Raw genomic sequence first — 21,028 nt, 5'->3', positions numbered from 1 at the left:
CAAAGGAGCAAAGGTAATACAACACAGGAAAGATGGTCTTTCAAACGATGCTGGACCCGGACATCCACATTCAAAAAAGTAAATCTAGATGCAGATTTTACACACTTGATAAAAATTAACTGAAAATGGATATTATAGATCTAAATATAAAATGCAACACTACTGAACTCTTAGAAGATAACATAAGAGAAAATCTAGAAGCCCTTGGCTCTAGGAAGTACTTTTTAGATACCCAAGACACAACGTATGAAAGAAACAATTGGTAAACTGGACTTAACCAAAATTTAAAATATCTGCTCTGTAAAAGACACTGTCAAGAGAATAAGGTGACAAGCCACAAGCTGGAAGAAAATATTTGCAAAAATCATTATCCAAAATATACAAGGAACTATTAAAACTCAAGAATAAGAAAATAAACAATCCAATTAAAAAGTGGGCAAAAGACCTGAACACCTCACCAAAGAAGATTAGATATATATGGCAATGAGCATATGAAGATGCTCCATATCACATGTCATCTGGGAAATGCAAATTAAAACAATGAGATACCACTACACCCCTACTAGAATGGCAAAAATCTGGAATACTGACATCCATTTATGGAAAAGACTACTGATTGGCTGCTAATATCCATTCTTTCCTCCTCCATTTATGGAAAAGACTAGCTGCTAATTCTTTCCTCCTCTATAATAGAACCTTTGAATTTAGCTGGATAAATGGGACTTCCAACCAAAGATTACATTTACTTGCTCCCCTCACAGTTGATGTGGCTACAGGACTGAGTTCTAGCAAATGGTATGTCAATGGATATGATGTAAGCAACTTTCAAGTCATACTCAGAAAAGAAGAGGGCTTATCCTCCCCTTCCCTTCCCTTCCATCCTCCCTTCTGGGAGAAAAGTGAACATGACAGCTGGAGCTGAAGCAGCCACCTTACATCATGAGGTGAAGCCACATGACGAAGATGGCAGAGGGACATGGTAGAAGGAGCCAGGCTCTTTGATGCTGTCTGGACACCATATGAGCCTTGGAACAGTTATATTGGAGGCTGTGTTTCTGCTGCCAAGCCTGTCTTTGAAGTAATATACCATCTCGTAGCGCTGTTGTAAAGTTCGAACGAGACAAGGTACATGTAGTATCTAATATGGTGCCTGACACAGAGCAGGGTTGGCTCCCCCACATGGGAGCTCAGAGGCTCCAGCAGGGGAATACAACTACTTGGCCAGCCCGGACAAAAGAACATTCCTCATCTACTGTAGATGGTCTGTTTCTGCACCCAAGCCCATGGCTTTGAGTGGGACATATGTAGAATGGGAGAAAAATCAATCCTGGGGATGCATATCAAAATCAGTCCCAGTGATCCATAAGGAGGTAGGTGTTTAGAGCAGAGCACTCTCACCTGTGCTTCTCCAAATCCACATGTGCTTTACCATCTTAAGTGACTTTTCAGCATACTCTCCTGCCAGACTCCACACATAAATAATGAAATGTCTTTCACAGTCTTTCCCTGCTTTCTGATCTAAGCTCACCTCCTACCACTGTCCCCTCACATTCTATACTCCAGTCCCACCGAGTGGTTTGTAGCTGCCAGACCATGCTATGCTTCCTCACACCCCAAAGTTCTGTCCCTTTGCCTACAAACTCCTCTTTCCACAGATCCTCTGACATCTTCCCTACTTGGCAGGCTCCTGTTCTGTCTTACGACAAAATCGTCGTAAGTAATCATCATCTCCTCTAAGAAACTGTCCCTGATTACGGAAGAGACCATCATGGTCCCTCCTCATTTCTTTCTTCCGTTCTTCCATGACATGGGAAGTCTGAGTGGTGCATGGCCACCAAGCTAAAGATGATGTTTCTCAGCCTCCCAGGTGTGTCCATAAGTCCTGGCACTGGCCAACTGGGGGTGAGCAGAAGTGACAAGGGTAACTTGCTGAGCTCCCCTTAAAGGACAGGAGGATTCTCACCCCCCTTCCTATGGGCTGGAATGTGGATTTGGTGATGATTCTTCTTCAACAAGATTACAAAGCACTAAAACACAGCAGAACAAAAGGACAAAGGAGTCTAGGCCTCTAATACTGTGAGCTGCCTCCACATGTCTGAGAGCAATGATGATGGAAGAGAGATGGAAGAGGTTACTGCACATCACCTCCACAGCCTTCAATAGCCATTGAGTCAAACCCTCCTCTTACAGGATCCACTCCAAGATCCAGGATTGGGGTGGAAAATTGCACTGACTCAGATCATGGACTCAAAGTCCCACAGCGGGGAAAGCAAAGCAGGGGCCAAGTCATCCCCAGCCCATTAGATAATCTTCCTGAATCTTCTACCTCTGAGCACTTCCTTCCTCCTTCCTTTCTTGATAGAAGGTCAGGAAAGTTGGGGCCTTACCTCTGGAAGCTTTGTAAACTTCATAGAAAGAATATAAGTGGAAGCCTAGTGAAGCAAACAGGTAAAAAGACAGTTCCCATCGGGGCAGCATTGTTCCTTGTGACAAATTGTCCAGGCAGACACACTGAGAGTTTCTAGAAAGAGAAACAGAAATAAAGACATTAAGCCATAGACATGACACTAGGAAACAGAGCATCGTATCAGTTCACTTGCTCTCTCGGGGACCCGTCACTACTTCAGGCGATACAGATATAACACCAGTTATACTTCCTTCTGCCAGTGACCTTATGCATCCTGCATCCAAAATACACGCACACATACAAACACGCACACGTACATGCACACGCCCTGCCTTCCTTGGGATGGGCAGGTCTTCCCTATGAGCTCCCACAGCCCCCCATCTGCCTCTCATCAGAGTGCACACCAGACAGTCATGTGCTCAATGCCGGACACGCCTGCCTCCCCCTGTGGGGTGGGCCTTTGGAGAGCAGGGACCATGATCTCTGAGTCCCCAGTACCCAAACACAGGGTGTAGAATGTAGCGAGAGGGGACTAGTGCTCCATGAATAATAAATAATTTTAAATCCTGAATAGAAGAAAAGTACAGATCATCTCCAAACCTGTTCTAAGCCAACAGCCTTAACCTCCTGGTTCTCCCCTTCAAATGTCATCCCATAGTTGTTTACATGAGTAGGTGAATGAAAACCGCCGTCTTCCATCTTATGTAAACTTCTTAAAGGGAAGTGATAACCTGACCCCCAGCAGCTGTGGCAGATCCCACAATATTTAGTCCCCCTTCTTACCCAGTAATGGAATTTTTATCTGAAGGCATGGATGCTAAGCTCAACTATATAGTGTAGCCAAGTGTGGGCATTTGAATAGCTCTGGCTGTAAGGCTGTGGCCATGCCCTTCCTGGTGGCCAGAGCTGGGACAGCCACCTCGGGCCAAGAGGTGAGAGCCATGTGGGAAAAGAAGATCGAGGAGCCTCCGTCCCTGACTCCATGTACCACCCCACCCCCAAAACTGCCCCAGACCGTTTATATCTGGACTATTACATGAAAGAGAAATGCACTTCCAGGTTGTTTAAGCCTCTGCTATTCTCGATCTCTCTCTTACGCCAGCCATGTCTATAATCTAAGTATTACGGCAGGTGATAGGAAGTCCTAAAATTCTGCAAATTAAATAATCAGCTCCCCAGTAACAAAGAGTTAAATGCTCTCAATGCTTTACTTAAGCCTCTCAAATATGTCTCACTGTGGATGCCAAATTCAAATAGGAGCAAATTTTAAGCCCCATGCAAGCACTTCTCAGATGGGACAGTAATGCCAAGAATCAGAATTCACACATCTCGTTTTATTTTCACAACACCTAGTGAAGAAGGTGGAGCGAGAGGGAGAGGCATTTTACAGAGGACAAATGTGAAGAATAAGGCCACACCGTCAGAAATAACTGAGCCAGTGCTCAAATCCAGGTCTTGGGACCACCGAGACTCCATGCCTCCCCTCAGCCAGAGCCAGCTCCATTAATGCCAGTTTACAAAGTTACTTGTCCCTACAGCCTGGCTCATAATCCACTACGCACAAACTCGTCTCTTCAAGCTAAGAGAGACAGAGCAGAAAAAGATGCAAACTTTGGCTTTCATAAAATAGGTCAGAAGTCAGTGGTCCTCCACCCAGAGTACCTACTGGTCATGACCTAAAAGTTGCTCAGGCAGTTTGGTCTCCGGCAACCTAAGGGATCCAGAGGCAGGCACTTAACGTTTTCAATCCCAAACACTCTCAAGCCCTCAACGACACCTTCTCAGGTCCCCCTGCTATTTTTCAGAACCATTTCTAGCTTTAAACATTTCTACTCACACTTTATTTTTAAATGCCTGGCATCTCCTAGAATACCTGAGAATTTCTTTGTGGAATTTTGTGGGAATAGCATAGTCTTCCCGTTAGTGGGAAGTTACCTTTAACCTCTGGGTTTTATGTGTCTCCTTTCAAAGGATGTTGGTATATTGGATGGCCTCCTCACCTCCATTTAGAATATGTGATTAGCAAAGTCCCCTAAAAATGCTACTGAAATGTGAACATAATCTTAAGAGATGAAATGAAAGTTATAGAAGCCCTGCTATTTAGAAGCTTTCCAGGGACATTCTCTTCTAGGACAATTCCTCTGCATTAATTAACTGTGGGGAACCAAAAAATTCAGTGTTAAAACGTTTCCCTTTCTGGTGCTCTTAGCTATATTGTGCCCGTTTTGCAGACACCTACACAAAGATACATACTAACCAGCAACAAAGCAGCAGAGCTGAATCTTCACATTTAAAATGTGGGGACTGGACCAAATAGCCTCCATCCGACAGCATGCTAGGAAAGCCTGCATCAAGCAGATGGGGGCGGGGGCGTGCGGGGGAGAGTCAGAGTGGGAGAGGGGAGGGCAGTTCTGCCATTTACTGGTAGAGGAACTTGAGTGGGTCACAACCTCTTAGATAGGTTTCCTCACAGGGTTGTTGAATTAAAATTTAATGTAAAATGCTTATCTAAGGCCTGGCACCAAGTAAGTGCCCCCAAAATATTAGCTATGATCTGTCCAACAGGTCCAGTTAGTGAATTTAATTCATCAGAAGCCTACCTCACCAAAGCTCTGGTTTTCTTCCTGATCTGATGAGATTTCACAGACTCTCCGCGTGGCATGGCCATCCCACCTGCTGCCAGGCTTCCTTCAGCAGAAGGGCATCCCCAGAGCTCTCACTCAGGTCTCACGTGTTGTCCACACCCCAACCCAACCCCAGGCCACCCCGAAAGCAAACAAACTGTTGCCCCCCCCTTGGGGGTCACCTGGACAGCCTTCTGCCCGGCGTCTCTTCTTCACCACTTCTTTGCTTATCCCCAAGGGAATGATATGCATGTTCCCACTTGTGTTGTTTCATCACTCACAGTCCCGGGAATGCCACCTCAAAACACCACCACCACAGACACTCACGTGTCATCCTTAACAGATCTTTCTTCCCTACACCTGTCTTTTCAGCTCTTGCCCACCTATCTCAAGAAAATTCCTCTCCCCAGTGTTTTCTTCTGTATTCATTTCAGCTGTGCCCTCAGAAAGCAAATCAGAGTAGATATGTTTAAAGGATTCAATGACCCAACAGTATCAAAGAAAAGGCAAGTTGGACACTGGGGAATATAACTAGAACTTTTAAGTGTCCAAACCTATAAAGGTTCCTAAACACTCAGAAAATTCTCAAGTTTCTATTTCTCCTTCTCTAAGCAAGCATGCTCTTCTTTAGGGATAGGCTATCATGATAAAAAATCAAAGAGGTCCTTACTCAAATGTGTAAGTAATGCTTCTTTTCTGTTGTTCATGCACAGATCCCACCCTGCAATAGCATTATCGGCTTAGTGGGTATCTGCGAGACAGCCCAGAAGCTAATCACCATTTGTAAATTACTTCTACAGGAAAAGCCAACGGATGGCAGTACAGCCTGTGTTTAAGTAAATGCCTACCTGATTAATCTACATAACTGAGGCTGTACCATTGATATGTGAGAGCTAAGAAGAGATGCCAGGATGTGTGATGGGAAAGGGATGGGTCTGAGAAGTCGGCCGCCTTAGTGGGAATACTGGCCAGGACTGTGAAGAAGTACAAACGTAGATAGTGGAGGGGGAGGGAGAGCAGGAGTCATGTGGCAGAGGGTCTTAAACATAAAGTATTACAAGTTTGGATTTGATTCGCTGAAGAAACCGCAGGCTTATGAGCCAGTACATTTAACTATTTGAATGAAGCTTCAGGAAGTGTGGTAATCTAGAGGCAGGAAGGGCAGCAATTCGCGAGGAAGTAGAGAGAAAGTGCTAGATCCAAGCAACACAAAGAAAAATTAAGTCATACCTGACAGGAAACCAGGCCAGGAAGCAGTAGGATTGAAAAAGAAAACAATAACAGCAACTCCAGAGCTGTAAGATCACAGTATCTCAAAACTAAATGTTATTGACAAGAGAAGAATATTTGAGGTAAATGAAGACAAAGAGAGAGAAAGTACATTTAATATTAGGTGTTAGAAGGAAATCATAGCGGGTTCCTCTGAGATCAAAGGGAAAGAAGTCAGACTGGAGTAACAAGGAATTTTACCTACATATTGGGGTGTAAAAGCCCCTGAGGCTGGGTATTTCAAAAAAGTATTTATCTGGGGATTACAGAACTCAAGAGGCCCACAGAATAAAATCCTAGCTGTAAAATGGCAGCTAACAGAGTTTTTTCCATACTGAAGAAACATACATTTGCATTCACTTTGTAATTTAACACTCCACCTGCTTTCAAAGATATCATCTACTCTACTCACCAGGAGGGCTAACAGTTAGCTCTTTTTCAGGAATCAGAATCCTGCTCAGGGAAAGGCAGCGATCTGCCCAAGCACACAGAGAAGCCAGTGATGGAGCAAAAAACCAGAACCCAACTTCCCAGCTCCCACTCTTTCACAGGCAGAAATCCTGTTCCTTGGCAGAGAGGCACAGTTCACTATGCCAAAGCCAAAAATGTGCATAAACATAACTTCTGTAAGATGCTTTCCCCCAGCAATTTCCAATATCACTTCAAATGTATCTTTATTTTTGATGCATGCTACAAATGGATTCCAAACACTTCCATTTTAAATGTTTTCTACTGCTTGGGCTTGATATATCCAGTGTGAATGAGCTATAACCACACACCGACATGCACCAGAGGACTTTCAAAACAGCACTCAGCACTGAGCTAATAATCCTTAGGTACCAGCATCATCATTGTTACTTCTACCAATTAACGGTTGCTCAATGTCCTAAACTGAAATTTTCCTCTACTTAGTTTTCTTATACTTTAGTAACAGCTGTACTATAATAAGTGCTATTTATAGGCTACCTATGCTAAGCAAGCACTTTACAAGTATTATCTCATTTAATCTTCATAACAACTTTTTAAGGTTGGTACTTTTGGTACCCTCATTTAACACAAAAGAAAACCAAAGCCCAGAAAGGTCAAGAAACTTGCCCCAGATCACCCAGCTGGTAAGCAGCACAGCTTAGCTTCAGACCCACCAAGTCTCATTCCAGAGCCTTCCCTCAGCCACCTCCCTATTCTTACGAGATTCATTTTTTTCAATGTCTATGATGAAATCAATCCATTAGGAAAGCTAGAAGGTTATACAAGCTACATACAAGCAAAAGAAAATTTTAAAGTTACGTGTAATTTAGATGCTCCCTAGGAAGAAAATTTGTAAATCAACTAGATGTAATCAAAACACACATGAACCATCTAACTCATACTTTCCTCTTTTTTTTTAAAGATTTTATTTATTTATTTGAGAGAGAGAGAGCACGAGAGGGAAGAGGGTCAGAGGGTGAAGCAGACTCCCTGCTGAGCAGGGAGCCCAATGTGGGACTCGATCCCAGGACTCCAGGATCATGACCTGAGCCGAAGGCAGTCGCTTAACCAACTGAGCCACCCAGGCGCCCTAACTCCTACTTTCCTTAAAAGATTGACTGAAGATGACAAACTAAATCAATTTACTCAGATATAAGAAGGGAAAGTCAGCAGTTACACAGAGATAAGGGCTGAGTAAAATTGAAATGATTCTAAATTTAGGAACAAATGAACACTCTGGAAATCACAAAGTAAGAAAAGCAAAAAGAGCACACGTACACTGAACTGACAATGGCTTTGAAGAGAAGCAAAGAGTAGGGCGATATTCTAGCACATTTGGAAAAATTAGGAGACTTGCTCCTTTCTAGGGTCCAATTTGATGAAACAAACTTATTTTGCAGAATACAAATTGGAGAACTTTCACGAGGAAACCCAAACCCAGACACACTGTGTCCTCTCACATCAGTTTTCTCCAAACCCTACTCAGGAGTCTTACAAAGAGTCTTCTTCTTTTACTATGTAATACTAACAAAAAACACTTCTCCAAACCCAGAAAGGCTTCACTAACACGGAGCGATGATTGGGTGGGTTGGAGGAGGTCCACTGGACTGGGCAGAACGTCTAATTACAGAATATTTTAAAATACATGCACTACTTCCAAACATGCACCAAAATACCATGTATCAGTTATGTCTCACTGCACCATAAACCACCCAACACATAGTGGCTTAAAACAACAAAGATCCATTTTCTTCATGATTCTGTGGGATGGTGATGTGGGCCATTCTCCTGATCTTACCTGGCATCACTCTCGTAACTAAGTAACTGCACAGCACAACAGGGACTGGAGGGGCCGAGAGGACCTCACCCACACCTAGCAGTAGGTGCTAGCTTCTCCTCTAGGCAGGTCTGACCCTTCACAGCACGGTGGTTTCGGGGGTTCAAAAGAACAAAGACCGAAGGGGCAAGGTCTCTTAAGGACCAGGCTCCAGAATTCATGGAACATTTTGTTGATCAAAAGACCAGTCCAGATCCAAGCAGGAAGAGAAGAGTGATTCCATCTCATTACGAGAGAGCACACAGCAAGGGCACCTTCAAAGGGGGCAGGGACACAGCCTACCACTCCAGTATGTGAGAGTCACTAATACATAAATTCTGGAAAGTTAGTGGGAAAACTGCAGTTCACAAGGGAGCTTTAGTACATAAAATGTCACAAAGGTTGATTATTTGTATATGAAAAAAATAGTTATGTCCCCCAGGCCAGAATTTCAAAATCAGTAAGGACCCTACTGTCATCTGATCTAATCTCTAGCCAGTTTGGGAATTTCTTTTACAATAACCTACCTGACCATTTCCAGTAACACCAAGAGGCAGAGAAACCTTTTCTAAGCAGTTCTGATTATTATCCTGTTGTTTCCTCAAACTGAGCCAAAAACTGCCCCCCTCTGTTTTTAAAAAACTTTCTGCCACTAGTCCAACTGTACCTTCCGGAACTAAAGGCATGGAGGCAGGGTAATGCAATTATTTAGAGATGGCTGTGGAGCCAAAGTTCGAATCCCAGCTTTGCTACTTCCTAGTTGTATGCCCTAAGACAAGTAGCATAACCTCTCTATGCCTCAATTTCCTTATGTATAAAGAGGGATAACAGTCAAGGGTTGCTATAAGGATCAGATGAACTTACAAAGTGATAGAACAGTGCCTGGGGCACAGTAAGTTCTAAAATGCTATTTTTTTTGTTTTTAATGTTATTGCTATTATACTAAAAAGACAATTATTCTCTACAATAATACTCCTTCAAATATTTGAAGATAATTAATGCCACACACTCCATCCCAAGCCCTCTTCCAGGACAAACATCCATGATTCCTTCAACCATTTCTTCAGTGACCTAGTTCCTTGACCCTTTACCATTCAGTCAGTTGTCTCTTTAGAGGTATCTAGACCTGAACCTAAAACTCCAGACATGGCAGAGAGTACGGCAAGACCGTCACTTCTATTCTTGCAGAAACTGTACTTTAAATAATGAAATCTAGATGCAGTTCTTCATTCAACAAGTATCAGTGAGCTCCTACTGAGACTGAGGGAACTGTGTTATTTGTGAAGACAAAATATAAAATCCCATCTGGGAAAGCCCTCAAATGTGTTAATCCCTGGAACCTATAAATACAGGTCCTTACAAAGGGATTTTGCAGCTGTCATTAAGATGGGGACATTATCCCTGATTATCCACATAGGCCCAATACAATCACAAGGGTCCTTCTGGGAGGGTCCGAGAGAGAGAGAGAGAAGATGGGATAATGGAAGCAGAGATTAGCGTAGTGTGCTCTGAAGATGAAGGAAGAGACCACAAGCAAAGAACTTAAGGCAGCATCAAAAGGCAACAACAGAAAAGTCTGCTCTAGAGCCTCCAGGACTTCTGACTTCCAGAACTGCATGATAATAAACTTGTGTTTTAAGTCACTAAGTTTGTAGTAATTTGTTTTTTTTTTAAAGTTTTTATTTACTTATTTAAGAGGGAGAGAATGAGAGATAGCATGAGAGGGAAGAGGGTCAGAAGGGAGCAGGGACAGAGGTAGACACAACAGAGTAAGTGCTATGTATATACAGGCTTCCCCTGCTCTCCAAAAGCAGTGTTTGGAGAGCAGGGAGCTCTCGCCGAGCAGGGAGCCCAATGCGGGACTCGATCCCGGGACTCCAGGATCATGACCCGAGCCGAAGGCAGTCACCCAACCAACTGAGACACCCAGGCGCCCCCTGTAGTAATTTGTTATAGAAACAATAAGAAACTAACATACCACACCTGCCTGGTGGGAGAAAAGTATCTAACTAAAAGGATTTACATAAAAAAAAAAAAATCAGAATATTTTTAATCCAATTGTTATAAAACTTAAATTGTAAGAAAATTAAATCTAAAACAAAATTTTGTATTCAGTTAGCACCTTGGCATTTTTTGGCTTCCACCTCACACTGATAACAGTCTTAATATCAAACAAAGCTCTAGGTCTTTTTATACAAACTGCCATAAAGCCAGACTTCTGCTATTAGAGAGTGCCGGAAAGGAGTCACTCTTATAAGTCCCTAATTCACAGAAGCTACTGATGTGCTATTACACTGTCTCCCACAAAAATTCTCAACCTACTTCAAGCCTTTTTAATCACCAGGAATCATGCCAACCACATCTTACACTCCCCAGATTAGGGGCATCTGAATGAACAAAAGATTTTATAATATACTATTTTAAGTAAATTTTATACTAAAGTGTACTTAAATTTAAAAAAAAAATTAAGACTTTCAAAAAGCAGATTCACTCCAGTCATTGCCACTCAGATTAAAAATTAAGTGCCTCAAAAGTCCCCTAGCCTGATTTCTATCATCTTATTCATTGTGCCTGTTTTTGAACTTCATATAAATGGAATCACATAGCACTTACTCTGTTGTGTCTACCTTTTTATTCCGCTCTATGCGAGGCTCAACCACATTGCATGTGAGACAATAAACTGTTCATTCTCATTACTAAAGAGTAGTCTATCGTATAAACTATGCAGTTATCCATTCTACTACTGATGAACTTATGGGTTGTTTCCAACTTCGGGCCATTTGAATAATAGTGTTCTGTACACTCACTGGCATGAGTTTCAGTGCCCATATGCCTTTACTGTTGTGTTTATCCAAGAATGGAGTCATAGGAGAGATCTATGTCCAGCTTTAGTAAATAATAGTAAATGATACACCAAACAATTTCCAGAACAGCTGCAGCAGCAATGTATGAGAGTTCGTTTGCCCATAACCCAAACAGGACAGGTATCCCCCACTTTCTGAAAGGTCAGGTTATGCCACTTCACTTTTTACAAAAGACCTACATTCGTAGCTATTTTTGTTAACCAAAAGATTTTCACTTTTACAAAAAAAGGGGGGCGGGGCAAGAGGAGAAGATGGCACCCAATGTTTGTTTTGCAGCCAGTCCTTAAGGAGGCAGCACACATCCCAAGCAGGAGTGGCCCGGAGCTCCTTCCCGGGGAACTACACTGAGGATCTCAGCATCACGTCACCAGGGGCCCTGAACAGTGTCTGTGAGCATCTGTGCTTAGTCTTCATTTATTCTCTGCATCTAGCAGCGAGATGTATCCTAAGATATTAGAAAAGCTTAAGAGGGGTTATTTTTGGGGTCTGGGAATGCTCAAAAATTTTCCATATAAATGAATGGTAATTGCTTCTTTGCTTCACACCATTTCTGCTTTTGAAAGATTTCACGGGAACACTGCTTTTGGAGAGCAGGGGAAGCCTGTATATACTTAGCACTCACTCTGGTAACTATATAGTGGTAGCCCATTTTCATTTTAATTTGCATTTTCCTAATTACTAATGAGGTTAACCATCTTTTCATGTGTTTAAGAATTTGGATATCCTCTTTTAGGAAGTGACTTGCCCATTTGTCTATTGGGCTGTCCATTTTTTTAATGATTTGTGGAAGTTGTTTCTACATTGTGGTAGGATTTCTGTATTGGATATATGCATTACAAATATCTTCACCCATTCTGTAGCTTGCTTCCCACTCTCCTTATGGAATCTTTAAATGAACAGAAGTTCTTACCAATCTTGTTCCTTTATAATTAGTTGCTTTTTGTGTCCTGTTCAATAAAATTTTGACTGTCCCTAGGTAATAAAGATATTTTACTTTGCTTTCTTCCAGAAGCTTTATTATTTCAGCTTTCACATTTAGGTGTGTGACATATCTTAATATTTGTATATGGGATGAGGTAGATGATCAAGATTCATCTTGTCCACATGGAGATCCAGTTGGCCCAGCATCATTTCCTGAAAAGGCCGTAGTTTCTCCAGTGTACTACGGTGTCACTTTTGGCACAAACCACACATACATATGAGCCTGATTATGGATTCTCTACTGAGTTCCACGGTCTATCTAGCATTGGGCCAATACCATATTAGCATGTTATGTATTGATCTAGTCATCCGAATTTGCTTTTTCTTAGATTATCTAGAATTTCCAAATAAATTTTAGAATTGGCTCATCAACTTCTATTTTTGAGAAGACATCTGCTGGGATTATGATTGGGATTGTACTAAATCTATAGTCTTATTTGCAGAGCAATGACGTACCCTCCATTGTTTAAATCTTTAATTTCTGTCAATAATGTTTTAGCTTGCAAAGTTTTTTTTTTTTAAAGATTTTATTTATTTATTTGAGAGAGAGAGAATGAGAGATAGAGAGCACGAGAGGGAAGAGGGTCAGAGGGAGAAGCAGACTCCCTGCTGAGCAGGGAGCCGATGCGGGACTCGATCCCGGGACTCCAGGATCATGACCTGAGCCGAAGGCAGTCGCTTAACCAACCGAGCCACCCAGGCGCCCCGTAAAAAGTTTTTATCATGAATTGGTGTTGAATTCTGTCAAAATATTTTTCTCTTTTATGTGTATGTGGTTAAATTACATTTGATTTTCTGATATTAGCCAAAGTTTCCCTCCCTAGAATAAGTCCAAATTGGTCATGGTTTAGTCTCCTTTTTATAGACTGTTAGACTTGATTTACCAATATATCATTGCTAAGACTTTCACATCTTTTTTGTGAGACTATGGCCTGTAATTTTCTTGTAATGTCCTCATCAAGCTTTAGTAACAAGATTATGCTGGCCTCATAAAAGCAGCCAGGGAGTGTTTCCTCTTTTTCAATTTTTAAATGGACTACTTCCCTTACGAAACCATGTAGGCTTAGAAATTTTGCTTTCGAAAGGACTTTAACTACAAATTTAATTTCTTTAATAGATACAGGACTATTCTGCTTTTCTAGTTCCTATGTCTTAGTTAAGGGGTTTTATTTTTTTTTAAGTGTCCATTTCATCTGAATTTTCCAACATATTACCAAAATTGTTCACAATAACATTTTAAAATCTCTTAAATGTCTATGGGATATATAGTGATAACACCGTTTTCTTCTCAGGCACTGGTAATATACTCCATTAAGGTTCATTCCCACTCAAAAAAAAAAAAAAAGTTCTCCTGCACTATGTGACACACAGCCATTATCACAAAAATACTCTCCAGCAGAATTATCCACAGGAGCAGAGCAAGTAGAGTATATAAACAATCCAGCAATTCCCTCTCAACAGCTTTTATCACCAGAAATAACTGAACCTGAGTAAAAGGACTAACTGAAAGAGAAGGAAACAGGTATTTGTGATACTCTAGGGTGGCCAGCAAGCATTCAGAAGAAAACCAGAAGAAAAACAACCACTAAGTAGGGTTTGTAACCTAGGATACCCACCCCTCCACCCCCAAGGCATCCATAGGTAGAATTCAGGGGGCCATAAACCTATAAATTCCCTCATACAGCTTTATTTTCATGAACCTCTAAAACAAATGTAGAATTTATTATAAATATGGACAACAAACAGAACTAGAAGGAGCAATTCTGGCAACTTTGTCACCAATTGAAGTCAGATACTTTCCTTACACAGTGCAGCTGTTGCAAATATAGGGAAATATCATTTACGTGGGCATCGCTACTTTGAAATTATGAGTTATTTGATACAGCACTGAATTTTGTTACTTAATGCATTAATAAACACAAAATACTCTTACCACAAATTTGGGGGTTTGTTACACTATTCTGATAATTATGTTTCAATGTAATTTGTAACTATTTGTTTAATGCCTTTTAAAAATTGGCTTCCCCAGACTCCAAAGAGGTCCGTGTGTGTACACACACACACAAAATTAAAAACCCTACAAGGAATCAAGGATTTCACCCAAGAGAAGGAACTCCAGAAAAACAAGGAGCGCCTCCCCTTGGCCAGGCCCTGAGCTGCAAGCAGGAAACACTAATAAGGCCTAGGCTGTCTAGTTCCTGATGTTACCTACAGAGTTCCTACCAACATGTAGCCTCCCACAATGATGGCTGCTCCCTCCAGAGACTCAGCCTTGACCCTAAGTTAGTCTAGCTAACCTGCTTCCCAAGGAGGGAGCAAAATAAATAGTAGATACAGCAAAGGCTTTGATCCAGAAAAGGGAGTGTAAAACTCAGCCCTGAAACTTACTAGTTTGTGCCTTTAGCATCTCCTCTCTTTTTTCTACTATGAAAGGGGATAACACCACCTACCCTCCCCCATGATTGTAAGGTTTAGATATAAAGGGTCCAAAGCACCTGACAAGCACATCATCCTTGTTAATATTAGTTGAATCCTTCAGGTCAGAACTGACTGTCCTTATTCTATACTAATCACGGTTAGAACTGCCACAGAGAAAAAAGGGAGAAGAATTATAGGAAAGATGGAGCATGAAGAATGGAAGGAAAAAAACAAAACTGTACTTGTTCTTCAAATTCCAGTATAAGAACCATCACCTCCTCAGTGAAGCCTTCCCCTCCTGTTCCGACAGCACTTAATCACGTAAGCACTTGATAGCACCTATGTGCTTAGCTCTGAGAGTGAATGAATGAATGAGGAATACCACACAGAAAGAGACAGAAACAGCGAGTCTCATCCCCATAAAATGCAAACCACCAAGGACGCCAACCCCTAGCAGGACTGCTCTGATCCAAAAGCCATGAACCAAGGAAGAAGCACACTTCTTAACAAACACCAAGGCCGGAGACCGGTGCCACCTGCAGGCTAAACTTTGAAGAAAAGAAGGCAACTGAGTCTGAAGAGTAGAAAGCAAAATAAATCTCTAACTTCGGGGGTCACTGGATCCGCAGCAGTAGGACTGGCGCACTTCTGACACCGCCCAGGGTACCAGCGCAAACTGGGGACCAAGCCCGGGGAGAGGCCGCTGGCGGGGGCGTGCGCGGACTCGGCCGGGCCTGCGGTGGCCCGGCCACCTCGCCCGGAGCGCGGCCTGGCCCGGGGCGCACGGCCCCTGCCGCCTTTGTCTCCACCGCGGGACCGGGCGCCTCCTCTGCCCCGCCCCCCGGGCGCGCACGCAGGAACCGGGGTAGGAAACGGAAAAAGCATTTCTGGTTCTCAAGCGAGTACACCACGAAAGTCCGCACTTAACCTCCCCGGCTACCAACCTCCGGGCTGTCCCGGGCAGCGACCGCGGCGTTCACGCGCGCCACGAGTCCCCAACAACCCTCTCGGCACTTCCGAGTCCCGGCGGCGGCGGCTGCCGGCTTCCCGGGAAGCCGCCCTCTTCCCCGGGAGCGGCGGTTGGAGGACCAGCCCCGCGCGCGTGCTCGGAGCGCGCCCCCGCCGCCGCGCCCGCGCGCCCCCGGCTCCAGGCGGCCGGGCTCGGAAGCGAGCGGCGCTCCGGGAGCGGGGCGGCGGGCCTCTCGGCGCCTGGGGTGTGGGGCTCCGGCGGGCTGGGGGCCACCCCCCGGCCTCCCTCGCTCGCCCGCGCCGGGGCTCTGGCTTTCTCCGCTGAACGGCGCGCGGGCCTCTCCCCCATCCGTTTGCTAGTTGCAGGCCCGGGGCTGGTCCAGCAGCACGTTCGGAGTGGAAGTCATCTGAAACTCCAGGTGGGCTCTAACTCCAGCCCAGTGGTCCCCACGGACGCTCTGGAGGCGAGAGGAGGTAGCCTGGTGGGGTGGAAGGAAAGCGGGCTTTGCGGCCGGGCTGCTTGACCGGCTTGCCGCGTGAACTTAGCCCCTGGGAGCCCCCCTGCCCTCCTCCGTCAAGCGGAAATAAGCTTCCCTGCTTTCCTCGAGAATTGAGAGTGCAGACCGAATGGAATGAACGTTATCACCTGTAAAGCAATTTACAGAGATTCTCACCACTGCAAAATGTATACCAGTGATTTCGAATGGGTTGTAAAAAGTGAAAGTGACTTCGGCTGAGCGCTGTTACTCAGAGGACGCCGAGCCTTCCAGAGTTCTACAGACCTACCTGAGCCAGAAAATCACCTGGGCTCTTGTTAAAACCAGAGGCATCTGGATCCCTCTTCAAACCAAAGTGATCAGACACCCCAGGGGAGGGGTGTCTCAGGTGGTTCTATGATCAGGTAAATGTGGATAACTCTGCCTTAGGCAGCAGGAAAACAGAGGCTTTAAATTTAATCTAGCCGTCACTGAAATAGTCCAGGAGATTATCTTTCTGATTGCAAATTTCTCTGAGAAATCAGAGCATAAACTCTCTGAAAAAGGAACGATCTTCTCTCTCAGCTCTCACCATCTCCACTCCCACCGCCTAGTACAGGATGGTGTTAATAAACGAGCTCCAAGTAGAAGTGCCAGATGTATCAAATAAAAATAGTCTGCCCAATTAAAATTGAATTTCAGATGAATAACCAATACTTTCATAGTATCGGTATGGCCCATGCAATATTTGGGATATACTTGTACTAAAAAAAAGTATTAGTTGTTTATCTGAAATTCAAATTAATTGGGCATCCTGTATTTTTTTCTGGGAACCCTCAGCCTCACAGAGGGAGTGAGAGTAACAGCTCAAGTAGTGGCCGACTCAGGGATAGGAATGAGATAACAGTTCCTACCTTATTTCTAAATGACACTAGTGGACAATAATGTAGGTTCACTGTCATTTACACTTAACCCCTTTCTACACAAACAACATAGTCACCTGAAAACACAAACAAAAATAAAGGCAGATATAATCATAGGAATATTAGAAACATCAATTAAATAAAAATAGTCAAAATGTAAAGAGAAGCAATAGACTAGGAAAAGTATTTGCAGGCACTATAATGCAAAGTGTTATTTATTGTTATATATGGATTAAATAAGAAAACGTTAGAAGCCAGCTGCAGATGAGCAAGATACATGAATAAAGAATTCAATAAAAAAATAATTGGGATACACAATTAGGAAACATTGCAGAAAGCGTAAAGAAGTGCAAAGTGAAATAAGAACAGATGATGTTCATATACAAAGTTGGCAGAAGTTAATAAATGACATTAAAGGGGCACCTCGGTGGCTCAGTTGGTTAAGCATCTGACTCTCTGCCAGCTCAGGTCATGATTTTAGGGTCCTGGGATCAAGCCCAGCATCCAGCTCTGTGCTCAGTGAGCAGTCGGCTTGAGATTCTGTCCCCCTCCCTTTTCCTCCTCCTCTGCTCCTCCCCCTGCTTGCATGTGCGCACTCTCTCTCTCTCTTTTTCTCTCTCCCTAAAATAAATAAAATTGTTTTTTTAAAAAGCAACTAACTTTGTTTTAAAAAAATAAAAATAAATAAATGGCATTAAAGACTGGCAAGTGTGATAGCACTCACACACAACTTTTTAGGTAGGTAAACAATTTGGCAATATCAAAACCCTTCAAATGTATCAAAATTCCTAAAACCTTTAGAACTCTGTTTACGACAATAAGTCCAAAGAAAATTAGCTGTAATGTAGAAAATACTCTTTATGAACAAATTTTTTAATTTTAACTTATATCGGGGCGCCTGGGTGGCTCAGTCGTAAGCGTCTGCCTTCGGCTCAGGTCATGATCCCAGGGTCCTGGGATCGAGCCCCGCATCAGGCTCCCTGCTCGGCGGGAAGCCTGCTTCTCCCTCTCCCGCTCCCCCTGCTTGTGTTCCCTCTCTCGCTGTCTCGCTGTCTCTCTCTCTCTCTCTCTGTCAAAATAGATAAATAAAATCTTTAAAAAAAAATTTATATCATTTTAACTTATTTAATAACAAGGAAAATATACTAGAATGTACCAAAATACACTATAATAAAGGGGAAAATATCCTGGAAACTCCTGAATTTTCCAAAAATAAAGAAGTAGAAATTAAAAAATGTATACACTCTTCAGTCTATTAGATACACAGCCTTTTAAAATAATGGTTACTAATCATATGCAATATGACCAAACTATATCTTTTTTAAGCCTGTGTGTGGAAAAATCACTGGAAATGACTGGAAAGGAAATAAAGTTAAATTTGGGTGGTGGGACTTGCTTTATTTTTAATTTTTCCACATTTTTATTAAACACAAATTAATTTTATAACAGAAAATTAATGTGTTACCCCTGAAAAAACCAAACTTTTCTTACCATAAAGTTAGTTTTATGGACTCTAGAATCTCACTTTTCATAATCATATACTGAATGCTGAGACTTTCTAAATATTAACATCTCCTTAAAACATTTTCCCCAAATATAAACACCTTAACAAACTCTGCACGTTATCTATTAACCTAGGGACTATTCTTAGCAAATTCTTAGTCCTATGCTGAATTTGTCAACTTAGTCAATCACATAAGTATATGGTAATTAAAGTGCCTTAAGTATTTCTTAAAATTCAGCAAATCATATGAGGCCTTGGGTTTTTCTCCCATCAGATTACATTATGAAAGAGGACAGGCTTAATAGCATAGACTTTTTTTTTTTTGTAGTAAAATAAACATATAACATTTACCATCTTAACCATTTTTTTTAAGATTTATGCATGCATTCGTGTGCATGCCTGTGGGGGCAAGGGGAGGGGCAGAGGCTGAGGGAGATAGAGAATCTCCAGCAAACTACCGCCCCATCCTGAGCAGACTCCCCCCACCCAGGAGATTCCCCACTGTGGTTGGAGTCAGATCTCACTACCCTGAGATCACAACCTGAGCTAAAACCAAGAGTCAAATGCTCAACCCACTGAGCCACCCAGGTGCCCCCCAATCTTAACCATTTTTAAGGGTACAGTTCAGTGTTAAGTTCATTCACAGTGTCATGCAACTCCAAACTCTTCATCTTGCAACCCTGAAATTCTATACCCATTAAATAATAACTCTCAGTCCCTGGCAACCACCGTTCTACTTTCTGTCTCTATGAATTTGACTTCTCTAGGTACCTCATATACATGGAATCATACAGCAATTGTCCTTTTGTGAATGGCTTATTTCACTTTGCACAATGCCCTCAAGGTTTAGCCTTGTTATAGGCTGTGTCAGAATTTCCTTCCTTTGGGGCGCCTGGGTGGCTCAGTCATTGGGTGTCTGCCTTCGGCTCAGGTCATGATCCCAGCGTCCTGGGATCGAGCCCTGCATCGGGCTTCCTGCTCAGCAGGAGGCCTGCTTCTCCCTCTCCCACTCCCCCTGCTTGTGTTCCCTCTCTCGCTGTGTCTCTCTCTGTCAAATAAATGAATAAAATCTTTAAAAAAAAAAAAAAGAATTTCCTTCCTTTTTAGGTTGAATAATATTCCACTGTATGTATATACCACGTTTTTAACCATTCATCTGTTGATAGACACTTGGGTTCTTTCTACCTTATGGCTGTTATGAATAATGCTTCTAGGAACATGGGCATACAAATATCTCTTTTTGGAGACTCTGCTTCCAATTCTTTTGGCTATATACCCAGAAGCAGAATTGCTGGATCATATAATAATTCTATTTTTAATTATTTGATGAATCATCATACTGTTTTCCATAGCAGGGCACATTCCCACCAACAGTACACAAAGTTTCCAATTTCTACACATCCTCACCAATACTGTTATTTTGGGTTTTGTTTGTTTTTTGATAGCAGCCATCCTACTAGGTGTGAGATAATATCTCATTGTGGTTTTGATTTGCATTTCTCTAATAATTAGTGATGTTGATGATCTTTTCTTGTGCTTATTGACCATTTACATGTCTTCTTTGGAGAAATGTCTATACAAGCCCTTGGCTCATTTTTTAATCAAATTGTTTGTCTTTTTGTTGTTGAGCTATAGTTCTTTGTATATTTGGGATATTAACCCCTTATCAGATATATGGTTTACAAATATTTTCTCCTTTTCTGTGGGTTGCCCCTTCACTCTGCTGATTGTGTCCTTTGATGCAATGAAGTTTTTAATTTTGGTGAAGTCCAATTTATGTATTTTTTTCCTTTGTTTGCCTGTGCTTTTGGTGTCGTATCCAAGAAATCATTGCCAAATCTAGTGTCATAAAGCTTTTCTCTTATGTTTGCTCCTAAGAGTTTTATAGTTTTAGTCCTTAAGTTTAGTTGTAAGATCCATTTTAAGTTAATTTTTGTATATGGCATAAGGTAAGGGTCCAAATTTATTCCTTTACATGTGAATATCCAGTTTTCTCAACACCATTTGTTAAAAAGCCTAGACATCTTTTAAAGGCCAGGGTTTAGAGTGGGGGTGTTGTCTGGGTCTAAACACAAGGAGCAAAGTTGAGGTTATTTAGAAGAAGGGAGAAAAGAGGGGAGGATTTTCCCCTCCCTCTCTTCAGTGCTTTACACACAGGCAGAAAAGTCTGGCTTTCAAAGGTCTGTGCCTGTTTTAGAAAAGAAGTATCAGGGTTCTGGGGCTTCCTGACTTGAACCTGGAGCAGCCAGCCCTGCGGCCAGAAAGCCAGAGCTGCCTTCCCTTGGAAGCCTTCTGTGAAGCCAGAGAGA

General features: G+C 42.5%; 1 protein-coding gene across 6 annotated transcripts in view; it reads right to left on the bottom strand.

The window, feature by feature from the left end:
- The window catches only part of HHAT (hedgehog acyltransferase), a 328,768-nt gene extending 312,891 nt beyond the window's left edge, over positions 1 to 15,877 (bottom strand). For 3 of the 6 annotated variants that reach the window (XM_088016784.1, XM_088016787.1, XM_028125835.2), the window contains exons 1-2: positions 5,008 to 5,094; positions 2,388 to 2,521 (exon numbers count right to left, since the gene is read on the bottom strand). In XM_088016784.1, the coding sequence (XP_087872910.1) occupies positions 2,388 to 2,521; positions 5,008 to 5,075 (202 nt within the window). In that variant the 5' untranslated portion in view covers positions 5,076 to 5,094. Of the gene's footprint in view, positions 1 to 2,387; positions 2,522 to 5,007; positions 5,096 to 15,791 lie in introns of those variants that run through there. The other 3 variants (XR_015766435.1, XM_088016786.1, XM_028125834.2) reach the window with 3 other exon arrangements.
- Positions 15,878 to 21,028: the final 5,151 nt, after the last annotated feature.

The sequence above is a fragment of the Eumetopias jubatus genome, unplaced genomic scaffold (assembly GCF_037043125.1).
Source record: "Eumetopias jubatus isolate StellerSeaLion01/CBP00866 unplaced genomic scaffold, mEumJub1_p1.0 scaffold_12, whole genome shotgun sequence".
In the NCBI taxonomy this organism is placed as follows: Eukaryota; Metazoa; Chordata; class Mammalia; order Carnivora; family Otariidae; genus Eumetopias; species Eumetopias jubatus.
Note: the sequence above shows the minus strand (reverse complement) of the source record. Positions and strands in the feature narration are given on the sequence as shown.